A 21,410-nucleotide genomic window follows, 5' to 3' on the forward strand; every position below is an offset into this window, starting at 1 on the left:
AGCGAATTGTGGCCGGAGAGATTGAGGATGAATATGAATAATGGAGTCTGGCGTTACATATACATGTGTCTATATAGGGAGGTTGGAAGGAAGAGAGAAGAGGAGACTATAATAATAATAATAATTATTATTATTATTATTGATGATAGTAAATGGGCAATTAATGAATACCTTCTCCCTCGTATTAATATTAATTAAATGTTGAAATCTACTCCGGTATTAAATATCTGTATTGTTATTGTGATTGCATTTTGAATTTTTAAGCAACCATTGTGGAAAATTCAAATGGCTCATGTATTAATTTGTAACTGAAAAAAATAAAGAAAATTAGATTTTAATAATCCCAACTTTCTGTTGTTGGCCAATAATAATTCTAACTTTGTTTATTCTCACAAGTGGTCTCAAATTTAAAAAAATTGGCTCTCAATGGTCCTCCGTTAAAAAAAATCTAAAGCGTTAAGTTTTTTCCGAATTTCAAACTGATTTTTTAAGGCTTTTGATCGGAAAGATGATACGAGTCGATTAATGTAAAACTTAGCTCGAAACGATACTCCAAACAGCTTAATTTTTGTTAATTTCAATTTCAAACACCCGATTTAAAGCACTAATCAAGCCATTTGAAGCATCATTTCGAGCTAAGTTTTACGTTAATCGACTCTTATCCTCTTTCCGATCAAAAACCCTAATAAATCATTTTGAAATTCGGAAAAAACTTAACGCCGTTAGGTTTTTTTAACCGGGGGACCATTGAGAGCTAACTTTTTTAAATTTAAGACCACTTGTGGGAATAAACAAAGTTGAGATTATTAAAATCCAATTTTCCAAAAAAATAATGATCGGCAAATTTGTCATTTAAAAAAATATTATATATTTAGAAGGGGGAGGTTTTATATATATATATAAAATCTTTACATGAAGACGTAGGAAACAATACTGATATATGAAAAATGAGAACGTAAGAAACAATAACTACAATTCCAATATACATAAACAGTGTTTTATAAAACAAAGAAAAAACCTAATAATAGCATCAAAAGAATCGGAATTATCAACAAAATGATAACAAAAAATAATTATAACAACAAAGAAAAAAAATCTAATGATAACAACAAAATATAAATCAATAATATTTGTAATATCTTATAATCGGAAATCAGCAAATGTGAATAAAAATAACAGCAAACACTTATAATAACAAATCTAAAAATAACAGCATATTGGTTTTCACTGTTTTCATGTTAAGAAGTATTTGTATCTGATCCTAAAACTATTTAGGCGAATTAAGTTTTATTAATCCAAATGATGATACGCTGAGCCATCACCACTCATCCGATTGGTGAGGTTTTCTCTAAGGGTTTGCCGTTCGAGTTCTGAAATGAGATCCTTTTTCAATACCCTTTACAGGATTAGGAATATTATCGTTTGAAAAATATGATGATACATTGGCTGATAATAGTTTATACTGACGGTGTAACTTATAACTGCCATAACGTTCCGTGTTTGTTTTGTAATAAACTTTGAAAACTATCACTCGTGTTAAATACTAAGTCATATCAAGTATCTTGTCACACTTACTCATTCTTAAAAGAATTATCTTCCACTTGCTAATAGACTGGATTAAACACAAAATGAAGATTCTTAAAGCAAGAAGGCCTAATGGGCATCAATCATATCAGCACGAGACTTGTACAATATTTTCTTTGTTGTGAAATGAGGTATGATGTATTTGTTTTCCTACAAATTTTCTTTTTTGTGGTGGTAATTTATGACATGACAAGACACAAAATTAATTAGGTTTTGGATTAACATATCTAACTCGGTTAAAAATGGTTGTCTAGGTTGATTTGTTTAACTAAGCATGTGGTGTTCGGGTTAACATGTTTACCCGTTTAGTTAAACATGTCAACCCGCCAACCCGTTTAGATAAATAGGTACTATTTGACATGTTTAAATAAATAGGTTCAAGGGACGTGTTCAAGGTATATAATTTTAAATGTTTGCGGGTTATAGGGTTGATGGTTTTGATACGGATAAAGATACGGGTTGTGCTTCAGTTGACCAATTTAGCCCGCTAACCTGTAACTTGTCAACCCATTAACCCGATACAACTGGTATCACTAAGTTTTTTCTTTAACAACGCCAGAAACACCAAAGAGCCTCAAATTATACCTATTACAATCTTTGTTATCATACTACTTTTCAAAGAAACAAGATTAACATTTTTATATTAGAGGGGCCATAGCTTGCAAATAATTTTTATGGTCATATTACATAAGCTTAAATATTTTTTATGATCATAGAAGCTTTTTCAAAACAATGGATGTGGTAACAAAACACGTGTAACCAATATGAATGATATTTGTTGAACAATACCTTTCTTTAAGTTCTAAACCAGTTTAAAGTCCATATATAGTTATAGATGAAACGAGTCAACAATGACATAAATGTACCAAACCAACCACATGAGATAAATCATTATATACTTCATAAACAAGCTAATACGATGACTTGCACATGAACACCACTAAATAAAAGGAAATTTCTTATATAACAATTTAACACCAACCTAGTAACTTATATCATTATTAGGCTAAGGCTAGTGGGGCGCGGATGGGGGGCGCGGCCACCTGGCTCGCGAACACCGCTACCACCTTGGCGCGGATGGGGGCGCGGGGCAGTCCGCGTGGGGTGACCGTTGGGGAGAGCCGTTGGGGTATTAAAATAAAAAAAAAAATTCAAACTTATTATAAATATCACAATTCATTTTTTTTTAAAATCACTTATCTCATTCTCTTTCTCTCAATATTTCTACTAATACCTCTCATTTGATTTTCCAAAGTTTGTTAAAAAATCATGTCGGGTTCGGGAAATTTCAACTACAACGCTCAATTTCAGATGCAGGGGTTGGACTACATGTTTGACGAGGCCTTTCAAGATTTAATGGCATATCAAAACGCGACTTTTTTTAACTCGGATATACAACTCAAGTTTTCCGTTCCGGAGACACAACCCGAGTTTTCCGTTCCGGAGACACAACCGGGACCGGATAACACAAAACGCTCTCACAAAGGTAAGAAAACGAATAAAACCGGAGAAGCGGGCGGTTCATTGACACCGGCTGTGACGAAGCGAAAGTCTACTCCTTGGAAAAAGGATGAAAAATTAGCGTTGGCTAGAGCTTGGATTGAGATATCTCAAGATCGAAACCAGGGTAATTATTTTTTGGTGCATTTTTTTTTTAATTTAAATTTTTAGTTTTTGTTTGCAATTTACTAAAGTTTTGTTACTTTTTTTATAGCCGACTTTCATAAACGTCGAGTATTTTGGAGCAAAGTTTGGGAATTGTTTTATGAGCAAGTGGGGAGTAGGGACCGAATCGATAATATGATATCGGGTCAGTGGTCCGATATTCGTAAGTTTGTAGGATTATTTACCAACCTACATAACTGAAATGCAAACCGAATGCGACAGAGTGGGTCCGATGATCTTCAAGTTTTTCATTCACTTGTGACGAGTGGAAAGCGGAGGTGTTAAGGAAGTACGGGATGGTGAAGACGTTTGAAGAGCGCTACTTGTGGGACGTACTCAAGAAGTGCTCGAAATGGATTATGTTAGTTACTCTGGATGCGGATGTCGGAAAAGAATCGGCTAAACGTACGAAAACTAGCGAGTCCGGCTCCTACGTCTCTTCTAGCAGCTCGGAGACTCAAATTAACTTCGACCTAAACTTGTCCGAGGGCGATTTGAAAAAGCAAGGCTCTAGCCGCCCCCCGGGTAGGGAATGTAGGAAAAGAACCGCGGATCACGACTTCGGAAAAGAGATTGCTAGAATGTCAATTGGTCTCGAGTCGATTGGTCAAGCTAAACATAATAGAAACCGGATGAGGAGTTTGGAATTTCTAGCCAAAGACTTTAGCCACCTACCGCCATCCGACCAAGCGATAACGGAGGAAGGAAAAGATCGTATTCGGAAGGAATTGACGAAAAATATTAAAAACACTATTTTTATGTATTCTTTTTAGAGGTTGTTGCATTTTAAATTTATGTTTTTATTTTCCTTTTTATTTATGTTTTAATGAAATGTTTTAATTTAGTATTATTAATAGTTATTTAGGATATAGTATTAAAAAGAAAACTCAACCAAGCCTCGACTCATCTGGACCATTACACCCTTTGAGGCTTGATCTGAGGGCTTGGTTGGCATGCCTAGTCAACGCCACGTGTCATGAAGATGTTGGTTCACTTGGTGCTCAACCAAGCCTCATTACCCTTAACCTTAGTTAGTAACCAATAAGTTCTACTGACTTTCATATTATTTTCAGTATTTTAATATATTTAATATATGATGTTCTTTTGGACAATAAACCAATAAATTACCGATGTTCCTTTTGCAACTTTTTTCTAAGTAATATTTTTTCTATACATGTACAAATCAACGAGTTTCACTTATGATCTAACATGTCTCACACGCATCATGATAATAATGTCCTATTAATTCATATGAATAATAACAAACATCTTTTCTTATTTCAATCGAGAAAACAAGAGAATTTATTGCATTCATATGTGTAGAAGCATTCATATGTGTTTTTATAACTATTGCGAATGATTTTGTGATGATGTTTAAAAATAACAAATCTTGTATATATCTTCATATTATAAGTGTATGGATCATTAACGTCGACGTGAGTTTTTTGTCTTCGTTTTTGTTGGAAAATACTGCCATTATATTGACAATCGACACACGTTTGATCCGTGGCATTCACCGTGATTATTCTTATCTAAGTTGTTGCCCGCTTGTTGATTATGCGCACTGGATGGCCGATACAAGGGTTAACTGTAGCATCAATCATATGTTTATCACGACTTTTATTTTTTTTTTTCCTTTTGAACGATCATTTGGATCACTGACGGGCCACTAACCTACTCGATCATCTTCTATCACCCTTAAGGGGAAACCCCACTATAGGTGGAAAAACCCCATGACCCAACCTGAAATCTTCTAACTTTTTGTCACATGTAAGGCTTAACCCAATATCTCTCTCTCTCTCTTTATGTAATAAAGTCTTTAGACATCTCAACTCAACTGCTTAGACTTGAGATCATTGGCTATCACGACTTTTAGTGATTTTGTGTTCCGGTTCACTAACTCTGTTAACCGGACATGTTAGTACCCGTTTTTGACATTTTGTTACATATGAATATGATCCGCCCTTCTAGTGTTCTTTTTAAACAAGTAAATTAGTTACATCCAAACTTTTTTTTGTAATGAATAAGTTGAGAATGCTTTAACAGCCTATTATTATCAATAAAATTCCACTGCTAAAAGAAATAATTTTCAAATATGAAAACGTTTTTTTTCAAATTTTTCATTAAAATGAGGTATAAATGCATGGGAAGTAGAGAGGCGGATCAGAAAGATTTTGGAAGAGAAGTAGATGAAGTAACCCAGTCTACAATTATTATTGCTTTAATAAATATATTTATTGTTATTATATTATTTAGTTAACACTCAATTACTCATTTATGAATTTTTTAATTATTATTATGTATATTTCTTTCTCAAATTTAATACTATGAGTAAATTTCAACTTGCCTATTAATGAATACGATCATAACCCAAACTTTAAATACGCATGCAATTTATGTACTTAGAACTTCAAAATATTTCGTTGAATTATTTAATCAGATGGATATTATCATATTAATTAAATATTAATGCCTACTAAATTAAGCTACATACCCACTTCAATGCCATTAATATAAAGTGAAATAAATTATTTTTATTAACGTATCAAAGTCTTAAAAATATTAAGTTTAGTAAAATATTGGCATGACCAAGAATTTAATGAAATTTATGACTCCTCCATCCATCTTTAAAACACAATAAATTCTATTTTGACTATTTTTCTTTTTTAAAAAAGAGTGAGTATATTGTTTGGAAAAATTGTTTTTGCAATCTATCTTTTACTTATAAAACAATTAGGATAGTGACATGTGTTACACACGGACGAGAAATATTTCAAACATCATATATATGTAGCTATCATAAAAACTTTTTACCTTATTCTCTGCAAAACCATAAGATGTAGAAAAAATATACATTATGATGTGAATGAAAAACTGTATAAATATACAAATCACTGAATTGCTAAAATAATAGGCATACTAAAAAAGGGAACACAAAGTCCGTTATAAATAATTAATTATGTTCAAAATTGGTTTTCAAATTATTTGAAAGGAAATATTTGGTTATTATTCTAGAAAAATATTAGTTAGTGAGGTTATAATTCTAAAACATCAATTAGTGAATTAGGTGACAATTCTATAAATGGAAACCGGATCTTAGAAGCCTGTATGGCCATGTTAGTTGAAGGCCATATGAAAATCTTGTATTAATTTAATATTATAGTAAGATAGTTTTTAGGCTAGTATTATGTAACCGTGAAAAGCACAATATGTGAAATGGGTATTTCACGACACGTAAGTACCAAGGTAGTAAAGGGGGCTTTTATAATTTACATCAAATTGGGTGTGTTAGACTGTATGTAGTGGGACGTTTTGTCCATCCAAAAAACCTTAAAGCGTTTGAGAACACCACCCTTAGGGCGATTTGAACTGTTTTTAAGGGGAGAGTGCTTCCCACAAAGCGCTTGATGAGGGAAGAAAGTGGTAGATGATTGTTGGGTGACCTTTAATTGTTTTATTTTTAATAAAAAAAGCAAAAAAAAAATAATAAATAGATAATGATTTGAATGAGCTCCATTCACTACATCATTTTTTGCCAAAAAGCCTTATGATGCGCGGCGTCAAATGGCGTAAAATGCCCTCATATGGGCTCCATCCATTATACACAGTCTTATGATGGGATGAAATGTGGTTGGAAGATAAAGTGAAGATAAATTATTGGTTAATATTTAAGTAAAAATAAATATAAAACAAACAACATACCTCTTCACCTAGGAGATATTGGGACTGTTTTAGCACTTTTATTATAGAAATAAAAATAAATTAGAGCAATAAGCAAGTGCAACACCAATTCGTTAAATCGTGACATATTAATTAATTATTATTATTATTATTATTATTATTATTATTATTATTATTATAGTTAGATAATACAACAAACTAGACGATATATGATTTTAAGACGCAAAGGAGTATGGAAAACTGAATAAAATAATTGAATGCTATAATGGTACCGATGTACAACACCCAATGCGTATGAAATATAAATTCATTGATGACGCTCGTACCATTTAATGACTTTTATTATGGCATTAAATACCTCAACTAATTTAATATTTACAATTATATCGCAATAAAAGACATACAACACCCAATGCGTATGAAATGTAATGTAGCATTTAATATAAACATAATATAACACACTTGAATACGTTCAGTCGTTGAACATGATGTTTACCATCCCCCGATTATCCGTTACGCTTGAATTCTTTTAAAAAAGAAAATTTTGTATTAAATGTTTAAGCCTGATTACTTAATTCATTTAAGCTCATTCTTATTAGAAAATTTTATACAACCTAAATCATAACCAATAAACCAATTTAAAATTTTAATTATTTAAGCACAACAAAAAAACTCTTTTTACTAAAGACCAAAATTTTTTAACGATTCTTGAGGATGATGCTGATGGGTTTCGCGCTCACTAATAACATATCACATTACAATATCCATAGCATGTGACCAACCCGCGTGTTATGGCGAGACAATGTGAATTCGATCGTTATTGACTCGATTCCTTATGAGGTTGGTATGATACCTACATATGTTATGGCAACCGAAAAACATAACCAACAAGAAGGAAACAACTGAAATAAGAATAATCATGATCCATGCAACAAATAGAATCTCCGTCGACTGTCGACCCACAAGTCGTATTTTCCAACAAAAAATCAAGTGAACGTTAATGGCACCTACACTTATGACGAAGACATATACACGATTCACATACAACTTATAAAAACCCACCCTTTTTAAATACAAAAGATCTTATATAGCCGTTTATAAAAACGAGTTAAAAGATATATAAAATGATTTTCTAGAATGAAGTATTTCAAAAGAGTTAATTACGCAAATGGTTCAATTGGTCTGCCAAAAGTGACAAGTTTGAAGCATATTTTTGATAGGTAACAAGTTTACTATATGCAGTTTTAGTTTTGTAACAGTTACGGGATCTAACATTAACGTAAACAATGAAAAGACCTCATGTGTCATGAAAATGAGGCCATGAAGGTATATTGGGTATTCTTAATATTAGGGTAAGAGGGTGGTTTGCCCAAGTACCAAAATACACACTCAACTAACTAATAGTGTAGTGTCACCTTAAAACAACCTAAAACCACCCAAATATCTAATTTAAGGGGGTTAAATGAATTAAAAAAATTAATGTAAGATAAATTAAAAAAAATATACTATTTATTTTGATATTTTATCCCACAACTCTCTTGATCAATCTTTTCATCTCCTCTAACATAAGCTAAAATAATACGAGACTCTCTTGATCAATCTTTTCATCTCCTCTAACATAAGCTAAAATAATACGAGATAATAAAAAAGCATTTATTAAACTATTTATTTCGCAAGTTAGTATGTAATTTGTCAACTTTTATATCACAGTTCAGGGTTGTGTGTTGTGTTTTCTTTTCTTTTTGTTTTTTGTATATTAATTAAATTGTTGTGAATAAATTTCTGATGTTACCTGTTTTTTTTGTGTATTAATCAAATTTTTATGAATAAATTCTTTTGATGTTCTAAAAGTGTGATATAAAAATAGTGGATTTTGCACATTGGTGACGTTATTATTATTATCCTTACAGGCTAGGAATCCATTAAATGTGTTACTTGTGAAATTCATTACATTGGGATACACTCTTCTCTGAACCGAGAAAACCACTAACCTAGGGTTGACGCCCAGTGATTGGTTGAAAGCACGGTAGTATGGTGAGATAAAATTCGTTCAGTTAAAAGATTGAACTAGTGATCGCCGCATACTCGTCTAGTCTCTATCATCACCAGATGCCGCCGAAACTAAATGACGGAGACATGAATCAAATATGGGTTACATAAAACACCCGGTCTCTCTCCCTTACCAATACATCAATCGCATTGGTTAACATTGTGGATCAATCAATTGGTAAGAAAAATGAAAAACACATTATTTGTTGTTTTGTTTATTTTCTTTTATATCAAATCACAATTTTTTCGTCCATAATATTGGATTGGATATTATGAAATGACTCCCTTAACGAAATGACTTTGGTTTACCATCCTATATATGGATTTTACTCTCGCTTTTAATTCACCACACTAAACTCCATCCAAAACCCACCACATAAACATGATTTTGCCATGTATTTTCCATATAAGTATGTTTTTAACACACAAGCATGTCACATCATCAAAAGACTAAAGGCGTTAAGATTTCGTTTGTATGGGATCATTGGGATAAGTAAAAAGTAGGGGCGAACCTAGTGTGTGGGAAAGAGGGGTGGCCGCCCACCTTAAAATTTTGTGTTCGTTAAGTATATATATGCAATTATTCCAACCCCCCCCCCCCCTCCCCCTCCCCCAAATAAAATTTAGACACCGCCCCCCATTGATTGAACTACGAGAGGATCTGGGTGAAAAGAGAAGAGAAACTTATAAATATTAGAGTTTTTTTGACAGGCAAGTGGATGACAAGAGCTTTGCATACCGGTGAAACTACGGTGTTCTCCATAGTAAGTGTAAACACTCAACTATGGAGAGTTGAAGCAAGAAAGGAAGAGTGGAGTAATTAGCTAAGTAATTTTCTAGTCAAAAGCGATGACCACCTTACTTATTAGCTTTCTTGAAGATTAGATAGATGGGGAAGAACGGATAATCACATAGAAGAAAGTAAAAGTAAAACAAGTGAAATTAAATAAAATGATGGCAGAAAATAAACATAGCCTACATACAATAGTTTTTATACATCAAATTTTTAAAACATTAGATTTTTTGTCTTAATATATAATCTTGTCTTTACTGCACTAATATCCTACTTTTTTTTTTAGTTTTATTATTGTTTTACTTTATTTAGTTTATGATAAAGATGTATCATTATGTGACCTACTATTAACACAAGTTTGTTCTAAAAAAAACAATTATCATGTTGTCTGATCCAATACAAAATTTTGCTTACCATTAAGAGATAAAGAACGTCCTCTAGAAATTTTCAACCCCCATAAAAAAAATTTCTTGGTCCGACACTGGTTAAAAGATGGGCTGTCACAAAAATTTTCGTTAATTGGAACTGTTGCCGACCAATAGGCAACATGAATTATTTAAATCCAATTTTAATTCTTATTTAAAATACCCAAATTATCCTCATGTGAATGGCGAAATTAGGTGTTTTCCTATTATAAACAAGTAGATGTTAGTGCTACATCACGTAAGTGAGATCAAAATGAAATCGCAAAACTAAACTTGTTTCTTCTCAGAGTTTGACTCTAACATGTTATTTTTGTCAAACAATGATGATCATTTGCATAATTAACTCATATCAAAATAAAATTAATTAAAAGTACGGGCTAACCTGTCGAATAAATGATGGGCTAACCTGTCGAATAAATGATGAACTGTTTTGTACTTAAACAGAAAAATTTTTCTTAATCAAAAAATAAATCACGTATTTGAGTAAATATCATCCTCCTTTGTTGATCAAGTTGCATACTTGATGGTTTATTTTCTTGAGTATATTATACATGTGATAAAGTTGTAATGTTTTGATTGATTAAAACCATAGAAAACTAAAGGGGGGAAGGGTGAACAGGTTTTTTAAAATTTTTCTTTGATTAACTTTGTTAATCAAGTTGACGAACTCTTTTTAAAACGCAAGAAGTTAATTGTGCAACTAAATAACGAGTTTAAGGGATATGGATAACAAAACCTAGTTATATAGGTTCAAGATGATGTTAACTAATCCGCTCTACGTCCTTTCCTCGATTCTCCAATCGGGAGTTGCTCCGCTATTGTTTCTCTTGAACAAAAGAGATCGCTGGTACACTAAGTGCGTCACTAGTTTAAAGGTAATGATCACCTTATATAAACATTTTACTAATCCGAGATAGTGATCACCTTCTACGACTCACTAATCTCAAAAGGTAGTGATCACCTCTCTTAAAATCACCAAACAATAACGATGAACCTCTCACAATCTAATCATTACAAAAATGCTAGTGATATCTCACAACACAAGAATGAATAATACATTTAAGTTGAAGCACGACTTTTCTTTTTGCTATTAATCTTCTTCTTGATCTCTCTTCTCCAAATTGATGTTATATATGAAGGAACTTAAAGAGATATATCTTAGATTTGTATATACGAATGCTTACATCAATGTATTGAGGAATATGGTTTGCAAATGCTTCAATTTATAGCTATGGTTGTCAATACAGTGATCCCGCGAGCATCCAGCCAATATTGTCTTGGTTATTTTGTCCGTAAACGTTGTGCTCAGTCTTGTCCACTTTTGTTGGAACTTTGTTCACATTGTTTCATCCCACATCGGAAGAAAGAAAGAAAATAACTTTGTTTATAATCATTAGTCAAGTAAGCTCTCAAATAAAGATTTATTGGGCTTTGTATGTTTGTATATATATATATCTATCTATATATAATATACATAATGGGTCTTGGGGCTCTTCTTGACTAAATAAAGTTCGTTTAGTTATAATTTAATAAATGAATTAACTGTTTGACAGTTACAAAACAGTTTTCTCAGGTTCCTATATAAGGATTGTTGATGGAGAGAACAAGAAATACGCAAAACATAGAGAATTTCGTCAGAATCAAGAAGTCATCATCTTGGTTGATTGTTGTATCCTCAAAACAGATCTGTACACAGGAAATTTCTGTTTTAGGACACTGCTTGCAGGCCTCAATCTGATTATATTCATAAATTTCTTCTGCAATTTAAGTGCGTTTCTTCTTTGTACATATGTTGTTTATTAAATGCCATTAAATATATTTAGTTTGTATATTTGGATTATATTTATTGATTAGGTAATTTGGCATAACAACTTTTTGCAAGCCGTTTTGAAGGAATTTATTTATTTATTTATTTATTTATTAGTTTGCAAGATGCCCATATGATTCTAGTCCCTTTCAAAAGATTTCTTATCCATATTTGGGAGGGTAACCTTTTGTAAGTTGGTAAGTAGCTTGTATTCTTCTTTTATGTCTTAAATTTAATCTCCTTTAGGAAGATTAATTTGTGTCTTCCATACCACATGACTTAAAATGGTCCATTAAGTGTTTAATCTCTTTTAGGGACATGTATATGACTTTTAATCATCATTAATGAAGAAGTAACATTATGAATTTACAATACATTAGAATCTAGAGCATTAAAATAACCAAAAGGATTGATTAAGATTTAACCATTGTTCTCCCAACAAAAACATAAAAAAAATGTGTGATAGATAAGTGTTAGCATCAAATACAAGTCAATACACAACCTGACCTTACGATTGGCAGTTCATTATTTTGATATTTTACTAGTGGCATTAGATCCTAAGTTCCTAACACCAAACGTATTTGGTGTGACTAGAGAACAAGTTTCTTAAAGAAGGAGAGTTGATCACAACACATCTATGTTTGGATTGATACAATTAAGCATAATGGAAGAAGAGATTGATTGACTTTCTTAAGTATGCGGATGACAGGTTTTAGAAGAATTTTATAGAATGACAAGACCTAACTACTACACGCGTCGACAAAATCGTGCACCACTTCTTAGCATAAGAAGGCAAATAGAAAAGTGAAGGTCATTGTAAGTGTTATTAGTCCTTAGGAAAGCATATAAAAAAAGTGTTTTTAAGTCATACGATGATCTTAGATTGAGCGATACTGCTATACTAGTTAATGTGAAAATTTGATAAACTGTCACACATATTTAGCTAACGGACATATCATGTAATAGTATAGCTTACGTAAGTACCATGTTATCAAACCCTTAATACGGTTTCTAGAAATTTCTTTTATAATATTTTGATTAACTAATAACTAATTATTTTATGGAGGTCACATGAACACAAAATTACCCAAGAATAGATTTTGGTGATTATGAAGAACAAAGCATCATTTAGGTTAATTACAAAACCTGCAAGTCAATAGATAGTTGCTTAACTTGACAAGCAAGGATCAAATTGGTTGTTTTTAAGGGTAGGGTGGTTTAGTTACTCCATAACGCATTAGTTAAAGGGTTGATTAGTTAATAACTTCATGCCTATATGACATTGACATAACATTTTAGCCAGCACTTTATGATTAGCACACAACATATATATTTACAAATACATGGTAGGTGGTATTCTGATGTAAAAATTATCCTTGAAGTGAATATATTGTACTGTAAGTTGAATACCTTGTACATAATTTTCCTCATAAATGATAGTTGTCTCAACAACTTGAATGCTCTCATTTATTGTTGTTAATTAATTTTTTCTTAAGCAGCATGAGGATATGCTTACGTCATGCCTAATATCTATTGATATTATCATGATCCGACTGACGCTGCATACAAACATTGATGTTACATTTATCCTTTTGACACTTCATGTATTTTTTTTTTTTAAATTTCATGGCCACTATAAAAAAAGTTCTTAGTGGTAACTGGTAACATGCTACTTGATGTAACACCTTTTGTAAATATACTAACAAGAAGGTAACCTGGGTTGTCTGTCAAAAGGTGCACAATGCAAATATAAAAACTCGCCAACCACAGATAATAATAACCCAGAGACATTGTTCAACGGTCAATCGATAATCCTTAACAAGTACAAAACTGAAATCGTCTTAAGTTTGTTCATTGAATTTAAAGAAACTGAAAGCCCAGATAACAAAAGACAGTACAACTACTCCACCTCTTGAAGATAATCTTCAATTTGGGCCGGAGTCAGGACTCTGCAATAAAGAAACACACTAATTACAAACTGTTCTATTAAATAAAATGTACATAGTTATTTGCATCCAACAATGTAGTACTCAAAAACTTGCCTGAATGTTCGGTCAGCCTCGATAACACCAATCTCAATGTTCTTGCCGGATATTTGGCCTTCGAATCTGATACACATGATAAAAAGCATTACAAACATACTCTAATTGTGATAATTAAAGACACTTAAATTAAGATTTTTACCCCTCCTTCAATGTTAGAATAGCTGTGTGTATAGCATCCTCAAGCTCCATGTCATCAGTGTACCTGCAAGCAGCATCATCATTCATAAGACAAGTTGAATGAATATGGTGTCCATCGTAAAAAAATGATATTATAAATTATGATCCCATGGTTGAAAATGTCTGAAAATGAAAACAACATGCCTCTTTTCAAGAAATGTCTTCGCATTCGACACGTTCTTTCCCATGGCCGAAGCTTTCCACGAAAAATATGAACCTGAGGGGTCCACCTGAAAAAAAGCATGTACGCTTAGGTTTTAGAAGACTACAAGTCATTTAGAAACAAATTAAAACATCTACTAAACAAGCATACTAAAAGTTTAATTGTAGGCCAATACCATATGATCATTTCAAGATTTTAGTTTAATTGTGTTCAATAAAACATAAAAATAAATACAAAAATAAAATTCCAAAATTATATACCTGATATAGCTGAGGACCTTTGTCGTCATAACCCGCAACAAGTAGTGAGACACCAAAAGGCCTTACACCACTAGATGAAGAAACACAAGTTAGAAGTTGTATTTAGCCACTATGTAAATGAAGTTAACAAGAACAAAAGCAACCACAATCATATACAGAAAATTATTAAAACAAATGTTTCAACTGCTTGGAGCAAAATTGAGATGTAGACCAAACTTACCCTGATTGAGTAAATTCTTGCATAACAGCAGCAGTTTCCCTTACAAGTTGTGTAACAGGGATCGGTTCCTGCAAATATGACACCAAAATAATTTAGTAACAAGCTGCTGCAGATTATTTAAAAACAAATAAAAGATGGAAATGCAAACTCCAAGAAAGTTGAATCATATAGAAAGAGTGTTTAAAAATGAATGCTGCTAGTTCGTAGTATTACAGTCTAAAATCTCAAAAATAACATAATGATACTAATAGAGGTAACTGAAAGATTCTAGAAGAAAAACACTGAAAGGAACAGTAAAAGGTACCTTGTATAGCAGATTGTATTGCTCTGCTTGCTTCCTACTCTTTCTGACCAAAACTCGTGAATCAGGCCCCATCCCACTGCAAGTGAGAACATAAATATGAAATAAAATGAAGATCTGAAACTAAAACGCCTGTAGCATGTACAATTTGATGTTTGAAATCTTACCTGTAAACAACTCCAATATTAGGAGTCAAAACCTGGATCTTTTGCACCTGAGACCAAAAAATACGAAATTTCAGAAACAAACCAGTTGTATTTTTACCAGAAAATCAAAATTAAAAGTAAAAAAGGTAAAAGAAGCGACAAAGCAGGACTCTGTAGTCGCTTAAAACAAAAGAGGAGTTGAAAATATAACAATTTGTGGATTTTACAGACTTTGGTACTGCTTTAATGTTATCTTGCATACATTGGTTAAGATGTCTACTTAATCACAAGGGCTAAATACATGATAATCCTAATACAAATATTCCCATGACAATAGAAGCTTGTGTATGTTCATTAAGTAAAAGGAAACGATAATGTTTTGATATTTTGATATGATCACAAGGGCTAAATATATGATAAACCTAATACAAAGATTCACAAGACCTAAATCTAAATCTAAATCTAAACTCTCTAATAAAGGAATCAACTATGGGACAGGTGTCTCCTTCTCAATCATCCAGATTTTTATTTTCCCGCCAATACCTTATTTAGGGTTTATTTTTTCATTCCACTGGTGATTAATATTACAACCATTATTTCTTTTATCTTGCTTCATTCGCAATCGTTAAGGAATATGTGATTAAACGCGTTACGGATCACCTATATTTATATTTGTTTAGTCATGTTTTTGTAATGATAATTATTTGTAGGTCCTTTATTGATTAAGTTGCAAATGATCAAGAATTCAGAATATTGATTTTCTTATGTATGAGATAGTTAATTCTTGACTTCATGTATTATGACTAATCAATGAAAACTGGAACACCATAACCAGATTATTACTTCTTTACTTCGTGTATTATAAATGTTCACTTTTATTTATTTGCTAAAGGAAAGGATGCAATTTGTTTTGAACATGGAAATTAGTAAAATACAAGTAATTTCAATGCATAGTTTGTTTTGTGACAACTTAAGACACAGATGTGAACAATAATTTTGTTACAAATGGAGAATTGTGGTAAGAAATGTTTATTATTTAATATTAGGGCTGTTCACGGCCCGGTTTGGTTGGGATTTTTCAGACAAACCAACGGTGTGACGGTTTAACCGTATATATATATATATATATATATAATTCATGTCATGGTTTTCAGAGTGTATAATTCATATTATAAAATGGAACGACCTTGAATTTGTTTATATGAAAACGCTGCAAATGGATACAACGTTAATGCAAAACGTAATTTGGTTATGATTATCGAAGCCTAAAAAACAGTTTACACCACCAAAATTGAACATTCAAACCACTAAAACCCAACCTAACCACCATGTTTGGTTTGTCGTTTCCGAAACTGTAGTTGGCAGTTCGATTTGGGTTATGTTTCTCTAACAGGCCAAAAAGGGTGATATTATTAGTCAATTAATGATACAGGTCAAATGCCTAAAAAAATATACAACAACAACAATCATACCCAGCATATCCCACAAATAACTAACGTTATCCGTAGGGTCTGGGGAGGGTGGGATGTAGACAGACCTTACCTCTATCCCTAAGAATAGAGAGGTTGCTTCCAGTGAGACCCCCAACTCAAAAATAAGTAGATAAAAAATAAAATAAAATAAAATACAAATAATAAACTAAAAAACAAAAGAAAAAAGTAGTAAATAAATACTATACTAGGAACAATAAACTAGTGGTAACACTTAAGCAGCATCTATAATAGATAGACTAAAATAATAATAATAATAATACCATAAATACAGAATGAAAATACTAATATTGAAAATAATATAATACAAAGTTAAAACAAGAAATAACCCCTCCTTCTACGGGTCCTTAACCTTAATTCTACGTCTCCAGGAGGTCCTATCCTGAACCATGTCCCCAGAGAGATGCAAATCTAGCAAATCATACCTAATCCTCTCGTCCCAAGTCAACTTGGGTCTACCTCTACCCCTTCTCCCCTCTACAAGGATAGTTTCCACTGATCTAACGGGATCCGTTTGTTGCCTCAAAAAATATATATTATGTATATTCAATCCATAATACCTTCTAAATTATTTTATTTAAATTTTTAGATTTCTGATTACATATTATAGTTTTTTTTAGGTTAATTGCTAATAAAAAAACAAAAAACTTTTGGACAAAATGTGTGCATCTAACTTTATATTGTGAGTTTGTAAATCTATCGTGTGCAGGATATTTGGGGTGCCCCGTCATGGTTTAAAGGTTAAATGATTAGGAGTCACTTCGAGCAGCACAAACATTGATCGAAGTCTGCTCTGTAAAATGCACAACTCAAGCGAACTTAGCCAGCACCGTGAAGGCAAAAAACACCTTGCCATGACAAAAGCAATTGAGGACATGTTGGTAGGGAAAAAAAATCAAGGAGGTTATGGAGGGTCATATTTGCGGTAATAACTGTATTAAATTATTAATTGGCGATCACAATCTGCCAAACCCAAGATGGTGCCATTATGTCCCACATGCTTTGAGGTTAATAGGAACTAGAGTTTTGTTTCGTCGTAATAATATATGTTTTTTATAAGTTAATGTTTATAAAAATATTTGAATTCTTAGTATTAGTTTATCTTTTATATATTTGGCAATCAATAAATGTATTATGTATTGATTAAGTTTTCAATATAGATCAAACACGTGGTATAATGGCGTAAATTAGTTTTCATTCCACAGTATATGTATGTATGTATACACACACACACACACACACACATGCTCATCATCCTTAGTTATTATTTGTCTCTTTATACAGTTTAGACTTACAAAATTTAAAATTTTCAACCCGTGTATTACACAGGTACCTAACCTAGTATATGATATTTTGCTGCATATTAGAATGATGATATTAACACCTAAACTTTTAAACATCTTAACATGTGATTCATACTTACCGAGGTCTCATCGACTAAAATGGACGGGAGCTTCTTTTCAGTTGCAATTACCACACCATTAGAAGCTGCAATAAGTCAATAACAACCAATTCAAAAGGTAAGATTAAACTAGCAAATCAAAATAGGCAACAATAACATATGTCACAGCAAAAACAACTGCTCCTTAAACACAAACAATATAATTGAAATAAAAAAAAAAAGTAATCTTTCAAAAGAAGCTACCTTTAATCCCCAATGAAGTTTGACCAGAGCCGACCGCCGTAAGAGCATGCTCAATCTGAACAAGCTTTCCAGAAGGACTGCAAATAACAGAGATAAGTTTTCCTAATAATTTTACAATATTAAGTAGATAAATTAAATTAGGTTGTACCTGAAGGTCGTTAGAGAGAACGAGTACTGACTGTCACCCATGTCGTATTAAGATCAACCTAGCGTGATGAGAGATCTGATTAGCCAACGGTTTTAGCCTAGATAAACCCTAATAATTTGAAAATCATGAACAATAAATCTGTGAATTATTATTATTATTATTATTATTATTATTATTATTATTATTATATTATCTAACAGCGATCATGGATAGTTAGGGTTTAGGAAAAGGAAACGAGGGCTAATGAAAGTGACAAACGCTTGGATCTGAAATTGGTTAAAGATGACTGATTTTTTGTGTGATGTATGTGCAGAAAGATGAGTATACGTACCTGAATGAAATCGATATGCGAGATGAACAAATGCCTCTGTGTTCAGTGAAGAAGTAGAAGAAGGTTTATCAAAGGAGTAGATTGGCTTGGGGGAAAAGAAAAGAAAAGAAAAGAAAGACGGACTCAAAAACAATTGTTTCTACTTTAATAAAAAGTTTAATGGGATGGGCTCGGGTTTTTTTAATATGTTCTTCGTGTTGAAATCCGGGACGTTGGTTAAATTTGGATATTACGACGGTGAGACGACGCGAATTCAGTTAGTATCGGTTACGTTTGTTACGATATAGACACCGCTAATAAAGTTTGAGCGTTAAAACCAAAAATTAATTCGTCAAATAATCATATAACATATTAAAAAACAAAGTATTTAAAATGATGTTTATTTGATGGCAAACCCGGGTGGTGGTAAAATTCGAGCATTGTCGATCATGGCAATGAGGCGATAACACAACACGAATTCGGTTGGTTTTGATTACGTTCGTTACGGTACTGGAGCTAACACATGAATATATATATATGTGTGTGTGTGTGTGTATGTATGTATGTATAAATTAAGGTAAACCAATAGCCAGAGGGGGGGGGGGCATCGATCGGTAAACTTGCGCATAGGTAAACCCCGAGCGTTGAGGCAGCGAGTCTACGTGAATTCAATCAGTTTCCGTCAGCTACGTTATGGTACCGGAACTCAAATGAAAAAAAATAGTGTTTAGTTGGTCTCCATTGCGTTCAACTTGATAATGAACAAAATTAAAAAAACAAAATTCACGAATTAATATGGTGTCGCTGATGGCCCAATTGGGCACTTGCGACACCAACGTTCATGTTTATATATACAAGTAAATATGCCAATATTAAACTTCTACCGTAGCAAAATAGGTTTGCTATTATATATAGTATTACTAGCTTTTAGCCTGCGTGTTACGTGGGTTACTTTTAGTTTTTTTTTTAATTATTTTGAATATATTTCTCTCATGTATGATTTACTTAGATATTAAAATTAAAAGTTGCATGAACATATAAAATTTGTTTTATTTATTAGTTGTGGCCTAATATTTTGTTGTTTAAGATATGATTTTTTGGCTTAATTTACATGAATGTATAAAGTATGTTAGATGGTTTGTGTTATTTACGTTTGTAGTGAGTTGTTATGGTTCGTCGGTGGTGCATAACGTATATGTTGTTTAATGAATCACCTCAAATGGGATATCATGTGTCTATCAATTAATGTAGCCCAACGTTTTGTTGTTTAAGAGATATATTGGTTTTGATTAGAGGTGCACACAGAAACCGGTTTCTAACTGGTTTGTACCCGAAATTGTAACCGGCTACTAATCGGTCCAATCCTAACCAGCTACTAACCGATCCTAACCGTCGGTTAGTAACTGGTTTATATTATTGATTTCAAAACCGGTTAACCGATTTTTTTATTATTATTTTATTAAAAACGGTTTTCTTCCGGTTATTAACCAGTTAACTGGTTTGGTCTAACCTGTCAAAACCGGTTAGTAACAGACCTGAAAACCTAGGAGTGTGTTTTTAAACCGTACCCGAATAACAAACCCGAATCGAAGCGACCCGAGACCCAAATAACCCAAATCGAATTCACCCGAACCGATTAAACTCCTAACCCGAAACTGAGATAAAATATTCGGGTCGGTATTGGGTTGAAATACCCAGATTTGGGTTGACCCGGATAACCCGAAGTATAATACATCGATGCATGTAACCCTAATTTTATATGGTAGTTTAGCGGTGAAGTAGCACAGTGACCTTATGTATTCTTGTTCGGTTGTTCTTAATACTCCAATTAATATTTGATCTATCACATCCCAATGTATTAATGAATATAAAGCATGCGGAGAATATATCTTCAATTCAAAAACTTAAATAGTATAATATTTAAACCAATATTTATTGAGCATGTTTTTTCAATCTATACAGGTATTAATCTATAGGCTACAATACTCTTTCATCCCATCTAATGCATTATTGTATAATAAATTTCATGTTTTGCTAAATAATATATGCTATTGTTGAATATGGCTGTATATTATGGTTTTATAACGGCTTGGAATATGGTTTTTTAATTTATGATATTGTTAAAGGTGGATTTTTTTTTAATTTGTTAAACCCAAAACCAACCCGAATTTACCCGAACCGTATAAACTGAAACCCGAACAAACCGAACTTATTTGGGTCGGTTCTTGGGTCAATTTGTTTTGAGCTCAAACCCGAACAACCTGACCCAAACAACCCGAAACCCGAATAAATAACCCGAGGAACACCCCTACGAAAACCGGTCTAACCGGTTAATTCCCGCAAAAAAAAAAACAATTAGCATATTAGCTGGTTAGCTGATTTGTGCACCTCTGGTCTTGATATATAATGAATTGAGCTTTAACTAAGTTGATAGATTTGAATTTCTATAAGTCAAGCTCAAACGGGTATGTCATTGTGTGGGTTTTTAGTATGTTTGGGCT

At 32.4% G+C, this 21,410-nt stretch overlaps 1 protein-coding gene across 1 annotated transcript; it reads right to left on the minus strand.

The window, feature by feature from the left end:
• Positions 1-13,994: 13,994 nt before the first annotated feature.
• Positions 13,995-18,659, minus strand: LOC143571888 (proteasome subunit alpha type-2-A-like). The gene is made up of 10 exons (XM_077057198.1): positions 18,600-18,659; positions 18,452-18,528; positions 18,230-18,294; positions 15,338-15,384; positions 15,174-15,249; positions 14,870-14,937; positions 14,650-14,719; positions 14,371-14,456; positions 14,189-14,251; positions 13,995-14,112 (listed from the first exon to the last, which is right to left on the minus strand). The coding sequence occupies exons 1-10, from the start codon at positions 18,638-18,640 to the stop codon at positions 14,010-14,012; spliced, it is 696 nt and encodes a 231-aa protein (XP_076913313.1). The 5' UTR covers positions 18,641-18,659; the 3' UTR covers positions 13,995-14,009.
• Positions 18,660-21,410: the final 2,751 nt, after the last annotated feature.

Source organism: Bidens hawaiensis, unplaced genomic scaffold (assembly GCF_021521415.1).
Source record: "Bidens hawaiensis isolate Kalapana, Puna unplaced genomic scaffold, B.hawaiensis_p1.1 tig00025606_1, whole genome shotgun sequence".
NCBI lineage: Eukaryota > Viridiplantae > Streptophyta > Magnoliopsida > Asterales > Asteraceae > Bidens > Bidens hawaiensis.

Coding starts and splice junctions, on each gene's coding strand:
- LOC143571888 (XM_077057198.1), bottom strand. CDS start 18,640: ATGGGTGACAGTCAGTACTCGTTCTCTCTAACGACCTTCAG. Junction 18,529..18,599: donor TTCTCTCTAACGACCTTCAG/GTACAACCTAAT, acceptor TGTTATTTGCAG/TCCTTCTGGAAAGCTTGTTC. Junction 14,938..15,173: donor AATACAATCTGCTATACAAG/GTACCTTTTACT, acceptor TCATATTTGCAG/GAACCGATCCCTGTTACACA.